Raw genomic sequence first — 12,450 nt, 5'->3', positions numbered from 1 at the left:
AATACAATGTAAGCTACCTATTACACTTACAAAAATCTAATCTAGCTTTTTCGTCCATTAAAATACATCTCACAGCAATATCTGCTTATCTACAGATTACACATTCAACATCACTCTTTAGAATCCCAGTCATCAAAGCATTTATGGAGGGTCTAAAGAGAATCATACCCCCAAGAACACCACCAGTTCCCTCATGGAACCTTAATGTTTTATTAACACGACTCATGGGTCCACCATTTGAACCCATGCACTCTTGTGAAATGCAGTCCATAACCTGGAAAGTTGCCTTCCTAATAGCTATCACAGCTCTTAGAAGAGTAAGTGAAATACAAGCATTTACTATACAAGAACCCTTTACACAAATACACAAACATAAAGTGGTTCTACGCACAAATCCAAATTTTTTACCAAAAGTTATATCACCGTTCCACCTAAACCAAACAGTGGAACTCCCAATCTTTTTTCCACAGCCAGACTCAGTAGCCGAAAGAGCCTTACATACATTAGACATTAAAAGAGCACTAATGTGTTACATTGATAGAACAAAACAATTTCGCTAGACAAAACAATTGTTTGTAGCCTTCCAAAAACCTCATGCAGGAAATCCAATATCCAAACAAGGCGTTGCCAGATGGATAGTGAAATGTATTCAAGCCTGCTATATTAAAGCTGTGGTTCTAAAAATTCTGGACCCATGTAATTTACTTTGCCACAGCAGTACGATTTTAGTATCAAAAGACCGATAATGACTAGTACACTAAGCATGAGCATTTTCGCTCAATTCAAGCAGCGTTTTCACCTCGAAATCGCCATTTTCGTCCTGCACTCGTGGCTCCCATTTTATACACGGCAGCCATTTTTAAAAGTTGCCCTCACATAGGCTTATAATACAGTCCGATTTGATTCCAAGGACACGTACACCTTGATTGACTTTTCTCTGACCTGGGCAAGCTGGAACCATTGCTTCAGGCCAAACCTGTTTGGTCAGTCCCTCTCCCAGTGGCCGAATCAGATAGCATCAAGGCACACCATGCCATAAAACCCTTATTATCGCTCACACACCCTGCCTAATCTTGCTCACACCTGCACCTGCTCTTTTCTTCTTCTTACTTTACGAGGGGGAGGTGCCCGTTTTTATTGGGGGTCCACACTTATCTGATGTAAAATACTAGGCCTTGCCGGGTAATTTATTATGGGTTGAATGACATGAAATATGAGGTTTCATCATGACACTGTTTTTTCCTTTGTAGTGAAAACATGTGAATGACCAACCAAAATGTCAAGAATGTTTGCCTGAAGCTTAAAAAACTGTATATAAGGAAACCTGACTTTGCATTGAAACACAGTCTCCTGAGAACATACAAACCGTGCTGTTGTACTTCTAGGACGCTTGTTACTTGGTTGCAGCCAATAAATTCGATCTTTGACTTCACCTAGAAGACTCTGAGTTTCTGTGGTCTGAATCCGGAAAGTACCCGAGGTCTTTGGGTGTACCCTGGCACCGCTGGGTTACCGGATCAGTACCGGTTCTGAAAAACCCAGTACCTCAGTTGGCGCCCAACGTGGGGCGATACCAGCGGTACCGGTCCAAGCCTGAGGTCCGTGGGGAGCTTCGTGTGAAAATTCTGGAGGAAGGCCGCCACTTCATCGACCCCTGCATGTCGACGTGGTCCGAAAGTCTTTGCTGCGAGGTTCCCCGCTTCCCGACGGCTACGAAGGACTGCTGCCCTGGCTATCGCCCTGATTTGGACCCTTGATGTTTGGTAGAGCGAAACGATAAGACGAGTCTTCTGGTGACGTCATCGATATTTTCAGTTAAGTATAAGTGGAGCGTCTCCCAGTCCTTAGTTGGACACTTGGTTTGGTCCTTAGTTTGACATTTGGTTTGGTATCCCTTCGGGATCACCTTGATTTGGAACTTGCAAGTACCAAAGCCGAAGGACTCGTGTATTCACGAGACTATCGTAAACGATAATCCTTTGAAGTTTGAAGCTAGACTAGTGAGCGAAGATGCCTGGTCTTAGCAGACTTGGAAATTTGTTTTGTCTTGGTTGTAAAAGGGACTCCCGGTTGGAGGACTCATGTCCGGTTCCTCCGATTGGAACTCCAACCTATGAACTATATGTGAAGCACGGAGTGGGCCCCATCACGTTTAATAAAGTATGGGTCCGCTATTCTTGGAAATAAATGTCTGTGAGGCTGTTTTTGCAGTTTTTTGGAACACTATTGAGAAAAGTTTTCTTTTCTCTTGTAAATATGACTTACAACTAGGATCTGCAAACGGTTCTGTAAGTAAATTGCGACGGCGCTATTTATGAAAAATGGCTAAAGCGCGCAATGTATTGTGTGTCCTGAGTGTTTTCTGTTTATATCTGAAATGAGCTCAATGTGTGTTTGTGGGTCTTCTTGATGTTTTCAGTTTGTTAAGTAAAATGTTGGTTAATTAATATTAAGTAGAAACTTAGAAAAAATCCAGAAATGAACCATGTGATGTGCTAACATAGCTATATGTTGCTCTTTAATTTATAGAATGAGCAATTGTGCACATATACAAAACTGCCGTTAAATGCTTAATAAATTAGAAAACACATTCAATAGATATAAATAGGGCCCCAAAAAAAACGAAATTATCTATTTTTGCAAAAAAATAAATAAATTTACAGCATTTTTCTTAGATGCATTGTATTAGATGTTCACCAGCAAACTTTTCAGCTGCAGTATATTTGATAGGAATGTTCAATTCAGCCAGCACTTTCCCAGTTAAACACGGGTGGAATTTTGCATAACCTTCCTTTTAAATGAAAGTGGCGCAAAAATGTGACGCATTTCAAGTTAGGCTTATGCGCTTAGGCTTGTGAGTTAATGTATCCCAAATAATAGGCAAGGGATGCAGCTTGCTTTTATATGTGGAATTATCACAAAAAAAAGAATAATTGGGTATTTAAAAAAAAAAAGAAAATGATTAATTATGGAAAAATTATTTACAAAATAAGTGCCTTTCAAAATCGTTTTTTAATATTTATAAAGCTTAATACCTATACTATGACCTCCTAGCATTAAAATTTAATTTAAGTTATGTTGCACCGCTAAAATGACATTTGTATGTGCAATTTTCCCTTGGCGCAAGAGCAAACAAGCTCATTTCTATAAAGTATAAGTTAATATTTTCAATGGCTGACTCATGGATTGTGTAATAGACATTCTGGTAATGCATATTATGCAAGAAAATTGTAGGATATTGATTTTTAATGCCTAAAATATCAAAGTCGATTTTGGGCAAAAGCACTGTTTAAACTGCATTTTCTTTCATTCAGAGTGCTTTTTAAAGTGTCTCAGGCTTCAGTAAATGCATACATTTAGGTTTGATATATATTTGCAGGTTGTGCCTTCTTATGATTCAATGAGTCAATGTGCCAGTACAAAGGCTTGTTTTAATATCGAGGTTGAAGGTTCTAACTTCAGCTGGGCCTACTGAGACGTTCATTCATTCGAGGTTGATGAAATATGTACCATTGCATGGGATTGCAACAAGCATTTATTCTAACAACTGGTATGTGTGTTATTAAGGTTTGTGAATTATTCACAGTAAATGTAGTTTAATAATCTGGAAATAGAGATACATTTTTTTAGCGCCTAAAAGGGATTTTTTTTTTTTTTTTAAATAGAGTGAATTATTGCAGGTTAGAAAGAAAACCTGAAGGCCTACTGTCTGACAGATTCAGAGTGGCAGAAGCTAGGAGAGCTACAGAGGCTGGCTCAAGTCACGCTGCTGAGATGCTATCTTTAGTTTTCCCATAAACAATGGAGGAGGCTGTCATGTTGACACTTGTGACCTTTTAAATTATGGCCTTGTCTCTGTGAAATGCAGAATGACCCTACAAGCCTCTAAAAGTGGGATTTCTGGTTTCTCCAGAAGAACATCAATACAATTAAAGAACTTAATTCCAAAGGGAAAATATAAAAAAAGGGGTTTCTTCGAAAGTCCCAACATCATGTTAAATGCTCTGCAGAACTGATACATTTGTGTCTCCGCTCTAAAAAAATAAAATGATGCCTGCTAGTTGCTTTTATTTGACAGAAAACGAAGTGTTGCATTAAGTCTTAGACAGAAAATAAGATGCAGCCCTTTTCTAAAATTTTGAAGGCTACATGCCTTAATGAGAACGATTTACCAATGAAGACTTATTTTTTCACAGTGGAAATTGTAGGTGCCGAATTAATATGGAGTGTCAGTGTAACAATTTTTACTTTTAGAAAGGTAAAACTAAGGTGGCTTGATGTTGCGAAGTAACTGACAAGAGGGTAACAGTTAAGTAATGGAAATTTATTTTCGTGTATTTGGTCCTATCATGAATTGTTCTTGCTGGTCCTGTATGTTAGAAGAGAAACAGTAAAGTTATATTTGACAGCAGATTTCCATTGCCTGGTGATCTACTGTCAAAAGGAGGGTAAGGATTTTAAACCTGACAAATTAAACAGGCCCAAATATTGGGTTTTAGGCTGCAGGTTTACAGTGCATAAAGTACATGACATGGTGTTTTTGTGTCACCGCTTATTCACACATGCTATTGTTTTGTCTATGCTTTTTGTGTTTGATACACAGCAAGTATATCTGATAGCTTGACGTTTTGTGCGTTTTTATTATTTTTTATTTGTTTTTTTTGCATGTTTGTTGCTGCTTTTGATACTATTACAAGCTCCCCTGTGTTTTGAGGGGATGGTCATGACGATGCCCATCGCTACGCAACAGTTGGTTGAACTTGTTCTGGTTACTAAATTCCACAGATAATGATATTTCATGCTGTGAACATAAGAGACAACACTTCACCAGTGCATGTCTATTTGGCTATAATGGTATTGAAGGAAAATAAAAAGAGATATACAGGATTAAAGTGTGTCACCTGCAGTTAGTCACGTTACTGCCCCTTCCCTTAAAGGAACAGGCAGCCCTACATTTATGTAGCCTTGATTGGACCTAAGGATGAAATTATAGATCTGTGACTCAAGGTGGCCTAATTTCTATATTACATTAGTTAATGATGTTCTGTTTCCTAAGTAGCATATGGCTTTTGTTCCTTAAAAGAAAACCAGGTTTTAATTTTTTCCTGAAGAAGGAACTGAAACATTAGCTAGGAGTACCGTATATGGTGTAGTCACCAACGGTAGAGTTAAAATTTGTGTAACTTTGGCCTTTGTGTATCACCCGTACTCTTGGTGTTGTGTCACATGCCTGACTATCACCCAAATAATTTTTTTGTTCTTCCTATAGATTTTTTCTTTTGTTACTTCCCCTGACCAATGTCGCATCATGCTTAGTTATTGAGATTTTAGCTATGTCCTAGTCCCATTTCTCTTTTTCAAATTCCTTTCACCAGTCAGACCTTTTATTATTATTGATGTATTGTTCAGGTTCACATTTCTAGACTGCAGTGATGTACCAGGGACCCCCATGTTATGTATAATTCCCTTTGGTATGACCAGACTGGTTTTCAAGAATTTGCCTTAGGCCTGCTTCAATGTTTTCCAGCCTGACTGTCAGGGTAGCGATAGACTGGTTAACTGACTCAATATTATAGTAAGACAAGTTTTCCATCTCAAGAGAACTGCCTATTACCCCAAAGGCACACTCCACTAGAAAGAAAGGCGCCACAATGGCCTTTCTAGGAAATATACCTATGACAGAAATATGTAAGGCAGCCACATGGTCTACGCCTCATACATTCACAAAACACTACTGTGTAGATGTGTTAACAACACAACAAGCCACAGTAGGACAGGCAGTATTACGAACATTATTTCAAACAACTTCAACTCCTACAGGCTAAGCCACTGCTTTTGGGGAGTAACTGCTTAGTAGTCTATGCACAGCATGTGTATCTGCAGCTACACATGCCATTGAACGGAAAATGTCACTTACCCAGTGTACATCTGTTCGTGGCATGAGACGCTGCAGATTCACGTGCGCCCTCCCGTCTCCCCGGGAGCCTGTAGCCGTTTTAAGTTGATGAAAACTATATATTATATGTTGATAAAACATGTACATTTGTAAATATATATCACTTTTAATCACATTATGTACATACATACTTACTCCATTGCATGGGCACCTTTACTATATACGCAACTCCTACCTCACCCTCTGCGGGGAAAAACAATCTAAGATGGAGTCGACGCCCATGCGCAATGGAGCCGAAAGGGAGGAGTCCCTCGGTCTCGTGACTCGAAAAGACTTCTTCAAAGAAAAACAACTTGTAACACTCCAAGCCCAACACTAGATGGCAGGATAATGCACAGCATGTGAATCTGCAGTGTCTCATTTCACGAACAGATGTACACTGGGTAAGTGACATTTTCCATATATACTTATATATAATAATCTTGAGTAAGTGAACTCAAATAGACTTTTCCTTGTTTATTTAATCCATGAAGATTGAAAAATGTTCTGATCTCCTATATCTATTATTGTGTTGCTTAGATAATGTTTTTTTCAGTAATCTGTTTTTTACAGTTGCATTGTGTTACATGATGTTTTTTCTGCTGTTTTTTTTTTAGTACAAATATCAGATCAATGTAGATGGGACTGTTGCAGCCTATAGATTACCTTACCTGCTGGCAGGAAACAGTGTCATACTGAAGCAAGAATCAATCTATTACGAACATTTTTATAATGAGCTGCAACCCTGGAAACATTACATTCCGTTCAAAAGGGACCTGAGTGATCTTTTGGAGAAGCTACAATGGGCCAAACAGCATGATGAAGAGGTATGTACCCTGCATGTTAGGACATGCCATTGTGTTCGTGCTATCGTTTCCTTGTTTACACATGTTAAAATCTTATTTGGATCAGAAGAACAGCTATGTGCCAAGCTACGGATCATTGTGCATTGCATGAAAATGCATATTGCCCTCCCGAGAAGTTATTGTCCGTGATTATCCAATTGTTAATAACTTCAGGTTATCTAAGTGCAAATATCCATGTTTCCTGTGCAAAGTATTTCTGATTAAATGAGTCCTAGTGTCACCTCAGCCATTGCAATGTCACCGTCTGTTCATGTTGTGCTGGTGTTACATTGTACATTATTGTGTTACATTGTACATTATTTCCATATTTTAATTGAATGTTGTTGTTCTTTACATATGTCCTATAGAAAATGGAAATATGGTGTGAGTAGTATGGGATTCAAAAATATTTGTAGAAAGCACACAGCATCACATAAACTTGTTTTCCAACCACACTGTTACCAATTCCTGGCAACTTCCTTTCCGATAGGAATTCATCTTGACCTCGTCCTCAAACAGTTAACATGTCTTCCTCAGAACATTTGCTCAAACATGTGCCATCACATCCTCCTCCGACGTCCCCAACCTTATGCCTGCCCCTTTACCAAGTGCACATTCCCACTTCAATTAACCATTCCTCCTCACTTGTGTAAATATCACGCACTTTCTGTAATGGTCTGCCCACTGTTTTGTACCCTTTCCACCCTAGAACGCCTTGTCTGTTTGTAGCCTAAAACACCCTGATCCTTAAAAGGCCTGCTGTTTGCGCATTAAAACCTTCTCTCTCCTGCTACTCCCGCTCCCACCCAATAATGGGGAGCTTTTAATTGCTTGTTTATGTCCTCGCCCAATCATCAGACAATCCACTCTCCTGATGGAACTCTTCTTAACTTCATATTAATAAACCTGGCTCTGCATTATGCTGCTTTTCTTCTCTCTCTGAATATTTTTGTGATGCAATAGCTTTTGTAACCCCTTACTTAGTGCAACCAATTCACACTTGCTTTCTTTGAATTTTACCAGGCTAGGAACATTGCTAAAGCTGGGCAGGAATTTGCAAGAAACAACCTTATGGGAGATCAAATTTTTTGTTACTATTTCAAAGTTTTACAAGTAAGTTTTCAGTGTTCAAGCTATAACATCAAGAAGTATTGAAATTGTTATTTTATAAGTTGCTTCATATATTTACTCTCAGAAAATATATTTTCGTCTTGTGAAACCATCAGCCCGTTGCTATAATAGCATTTTTCCATGAATAGCTGTAGAGAGAGTTAGAACTTTCAATACAATGAAGAACTTTACTCTCTGTGACTTGGACAGATTTCATAATAAAATATATGTGTTGCCGAATCAAGTGTTTAGGTCCGCAAATCCGTGAAAGAATGTTCTGGTGCCATTTTCAAATATACAACAATTTCTGACCTCTGCATCTTTAAACTGTAATTCGGTCATTACTGTTATAATGCCTAATCTGTTTTGTAGATCCTCATATTATGATGCTGCATATTGCGCATGTATATTTGCTTACTTAATTATTTTTTCCGCCGTTACGGGTGTGCCTACTATTAACGGTGTATCTTCCCTAGTTACGTTTTTTTCATTTTTTTGGGCTCCCCTAGTGCTGTCAAACAGGTCTGGGATATGCAATATAGACTTAGAGTGGGCTTAGGCTCCACCCACCCCTTTGTCATTATTCATCGGTGTTCTTATCTGTCTCGGTTTCTTGCTCCTGATTCAGTGGTTTTCCACTCTTTTGTGTTTTCGATTTATTAGAAATTGATGGTTAATTTAGATGCATTAGTTAGCAAGACCAGGCAGTAATTTGGTGCTTCGAAAATCATTCACATTTACTGAAGAAGAAAAGTCGGTTTCCTTTATGTGTACAAGCTTTCTACTGGGCATGTGCCTTTTTAATTTAGCAATATCATGGAAACTACTGCCTTTAGATATATTCTTCGTTCTAATATCAATGTAATGTTTACTTTCCTCAGTAGATGTTCCTTTTGTTACAGATTCTCAAGGCTGCTTGGCCAAAGCTTTGCATTGCAGCTAAAACAAGCTATTGTTCATAATATGTGAACCTAGATCCTTACATATGCACTGCTTTAGCCAATAGTTTAAAAGGATGTAGGCATTGCAGGAATGCCATAAAAACTAACAGTTGTATTGGCTATTGTAATCGAAACGTTACTTCTACGTAACTTCATGTTCCGAAGTGCATGTGACTTATGTACCAAAATTATTATAATAGGTGCTGCAATTTGGAGGTGAGCCAGACTTTTTTGCTATGGAATATTTTCTCTTAGACCTTAGATTTGCTTTGAGACTCTACTAGCAGAGATATTGTCTCTGTCTGATACCTTTGACTTGATTTATTCTTATGCCCGGAGAGCATTTTCAGTTTTTCTTTGGAAATGGAACTTATGTCAGACTGCTTGATAATTTGCTTGATTTATTTACTAGTTTCCTTACTGTAAGGAACTAAAATTTTTTGACTAAGCACACAAGGTGATAACTGAATCTTGTTGCGTGTAGTTTATTAGCCCTGGACTAAAACTTTTAGACACCCCGATAGTCTTGTTCCCAAAATGACCCTCTTGTTTTATTGGAAGATCAAAGTATTGTGTTTTTCCCATGCAGAGAACATTTCAGTCTTTCTTTGTTTTCATTTGATGACCGGTATCTCTCCACTGCTAATCTCAGGACCACGCAATGCAGTAAATAAGGGCCTTCTTTATTTTGTCTCCCTCTTAATCTCTCCTTGTTGTAACTTTCTTCCTTTGCTGTCCCTGCTCCCTTTGTTTTTAAAATTACTCCCTTCCCAGCCAGCCTATTCACTTGCCCTCTCGCCTTGTCCACAGCTTTTTCAGTGACAGGCATCTTTGAATGATTTTAAATCCGTTTCAAGATGGCTGCTTGTTCAAATGCATGCATGCATGTTTGGCAGTCATTTAAGAATGGTTTTACTTTAAAAAGAAATTCCAAGATGGCTGTTGTGCGCGCATGCATTAGCCATCTTAGAATATTTATTCTTAAAGGGAAAGAAAATACTTTCTAAGATGGCTTCAGAGCTTGCTCATTCAGGGCAGCTACCTTGGAATGTTTTTCTTAGTTTTGGGAAAACTAGCTGCTGATTGCACAGCAGCCATTGAATATGTCAGGGAGGCTGGCTAGAAAGGGCGCATTGGCAAAAACAATAGGTGTCCTACCCAGTGAGACTTATTGGGTTTGCCAGTGCGTGTTATTTCAGTCTTCATAATCCCCTGCTTTGCTGTACTTTCTTCATTTGTTATATTATCTTTATTCTTTTGTTTCAGCCTTTGTATAAGATGTTGAAAATTTCCTTTTTATTAGGTCTTCACATGCAAAATGCTCCTACGTATGATGGGCCTACTTCACTATATACATAACTACGAACAAATTTAAAAGTAAATTAGTGACTTGAAAATCCCCAAATGAATCGTAATAAGTACATTTCAATATTTAATATTTTTCACTCTTTATATAGATAACATCGTTTTCTGTTGTTTGTGGAGAGTCAAGGTTGTCTGGATCCTCTTTTGGTTCCATCAATCAAATGGCTAGTGTCTGGAAACGGATGATGGTGGTGTCACTGACCTGATTTTTGTATACATTTAAGCTGTCTTGACACAGTTCACCATTACGTCTTAGTGGGTGAGTAAGAGGTAGCTCATATCAGAGGTACTACTTTTGATTGTTTTCAGTCCTACCTTCAGGGCTGTAGACGGATGGTGGTCTATCCAGCTTTTTTGTGTCTTCACCATCGTTAGATTGTCATCAGTTTTCCCCACCTTTTTAACTTCTTTATTTGACTACTTGTGTTCCTCTGTGTTGATGTAATTTTTACATGTTTGTGGATAACTCTCTAGTTCCCAACTATTGGTAGTTGGCTGACGTTGGGTAGACGTGGTAGCTGTTGCATTAAGTTTACATTATTAACCTCCCAAGCTGGCTTGAAGGGAATCAGTTAGCTGAAAAGCATTTATCTTGAAACTCGCACTGGGAAGATCATAAGGACAGGACATTTGCTATGTACACAAGAGACCGCTATTTATCCTGCTCTCTCCATGTGTATTTAAGCTTCCCCTTAAGCCATGCGAATAGAATTAAGTTTATTTACTTCTTTTTTTTCCTATTGCCTGTATTAGACTTTAGATACGAAATGACAGCTTACTGCTTGTCCAGTAGAACTTGTAGCTATCTGAAGCCTAACAAAGTAGAATCTTTTTTTTATCCTCCATTGAGGTAGGATCATACAAAGGTTTTAAAGCCTATTTTTAATGAGTTTGGGCTACACTTTTGGCATTTCAAAGGCTATGACTGCACTTGCTCTTTGGAAATATAATTATATTTCTCCATCACCAGATATCTCACTTCTGGCTTCCTATCAAAAAGTGGGCAAGTTTCAAGGCCCTCTGTCTGGCATATAATTCTGTTTATGAAATGGTTCCAGGTTTTCTGAAATTAAAGCTTCTTACATATGAGCCTTCCTGTCCACTCTTCTATGCAGTTAAATGTACATACCCGTCCATTTTCATCTACAAAGACAAGAACACCCCTGTTCTTCTTTCCACCTTGTGTATTCTTTATTTCTGCAGCCAAGACAAGAGCCTTAAAAACAGTGTCATACCACTGATCAAGAAGCCTATCTTAGCACTAGGAACCTTAAGGATCACAGGGTCGGGCTGGTTTCAGATCAGTGTATTGCCTGTTTTCTTTTTGGCTCTTTACACACATATATATATATATATATCTGGATGTCAGCCAGTGCTTCCTCTTGAAATTTTTTAGATGCAGTGGCACAATGGCTAGCCAGAACTCAAAAAGAGAAATAGTTGGGCATTTTAATTTTTTTTCAGTCCGTCGACAAAAGATCACAAATCTGACCTAAAGCATTCAAGCCTTCTTTTCCCTCACAGAACCTAGTGCAGGTTGCGGTTAGCCAAAAACAAAAATCAATGTCCTTACAAAAACCAATGTCCTTAATCGAAAACAAAGACTAAATCAAGCAGGAAAGAAACTAAATAATAGTTAATCTCGACCAGAAAACGGAAGCATTAAAAAATAGTTTTAAACTGGTCTTGGCTTACTTTAAATTGGGAACGTGGAGGAAGTGAGCTGCACATATTTGACACTATAATCTAGCTACATATAAATGTGTGAACCATATAACTACACAAAACCAAATAAGACAGAAAGGGTGATATCTGCCTTGCCTCATTTTCAGATACAACCCTGAGATGCTAACCAGAATATAGAGCTGGACCATCCCCCCTCTTATATGTAGCTTCATTACAATAAAAAGAAAACCCATTTTCACTTCAGTTGAAAGGCAAATGATTAAATAAATAAAAGCAAAGGAACCAGACATATGCTCCTCATTAAATGTGCCAACAAACAAATCATCAAGAAATGTCATCGACGTTAGAACAGCACACGTCTATTCTTCCCTTTCACTGCTTCAGTCACTCTTCTGGTTATTCAAATGATTTCAGTACACTATTAGGGTGAGCAGATCATGAACATTGTGCTGTGTTGCGGTCTCTTGAAGTGAAGGTGAATGTGCTGTGGGACACTACAAGAGAATAGGCTGTTCTGAAGAACATAATAAGTACACATCAGTAGACAAAGGGTAAAAAGGGTAATGTT

General features: G+C 38.3%; 1 protein-coding gene across 1 annotated transcript in view; it reads left to right on the top strand.

Annotated features, from left to right (window-relative positions):
- Positions 1-12,450, top strand: part of POGLUT2 (protein O-glucosyltransferase 2) — a 204,414-nt gene that overhangs the window by 128,722 nt on the left and 63,242 nt on the right. Inside the window, exons 7-8 of the mRNA XM_069205195.1 lie at positions 6,553-6,762; positions 7,804-7,893. Of these exons, the coding sequence (XP_069061296.1) occupies positions 6,553-6,762; positions 7,804-7,893 (300 nt within the window). The remainder of the gene's footprint in view (positions 1-6,552; positions 6,763-7,803; positions 7,894-12,450) is intronic.

This window comes from Pleurodeles waltl, chromosome 8, assembly GCF_031143425.1.
Source record: "Pleurodeles waltl isolate 20211129_DDA chromosome 8, aPleWal1.hap1.20221129, whole genome shotgun sequence".
In the NCBI taxonomy this organism is placed as follows: domain Eukaryota; kingdom Metazoa; phylum Chordata; class Amphibia; order Caudata; family Salamandridae; genus Pleurodeles; species Pleurodeles waltl.
Note: the sequence above shows the minus strand (reverse complement) of the source record. Positions and strands in the feature narration are given on the sequence as shown.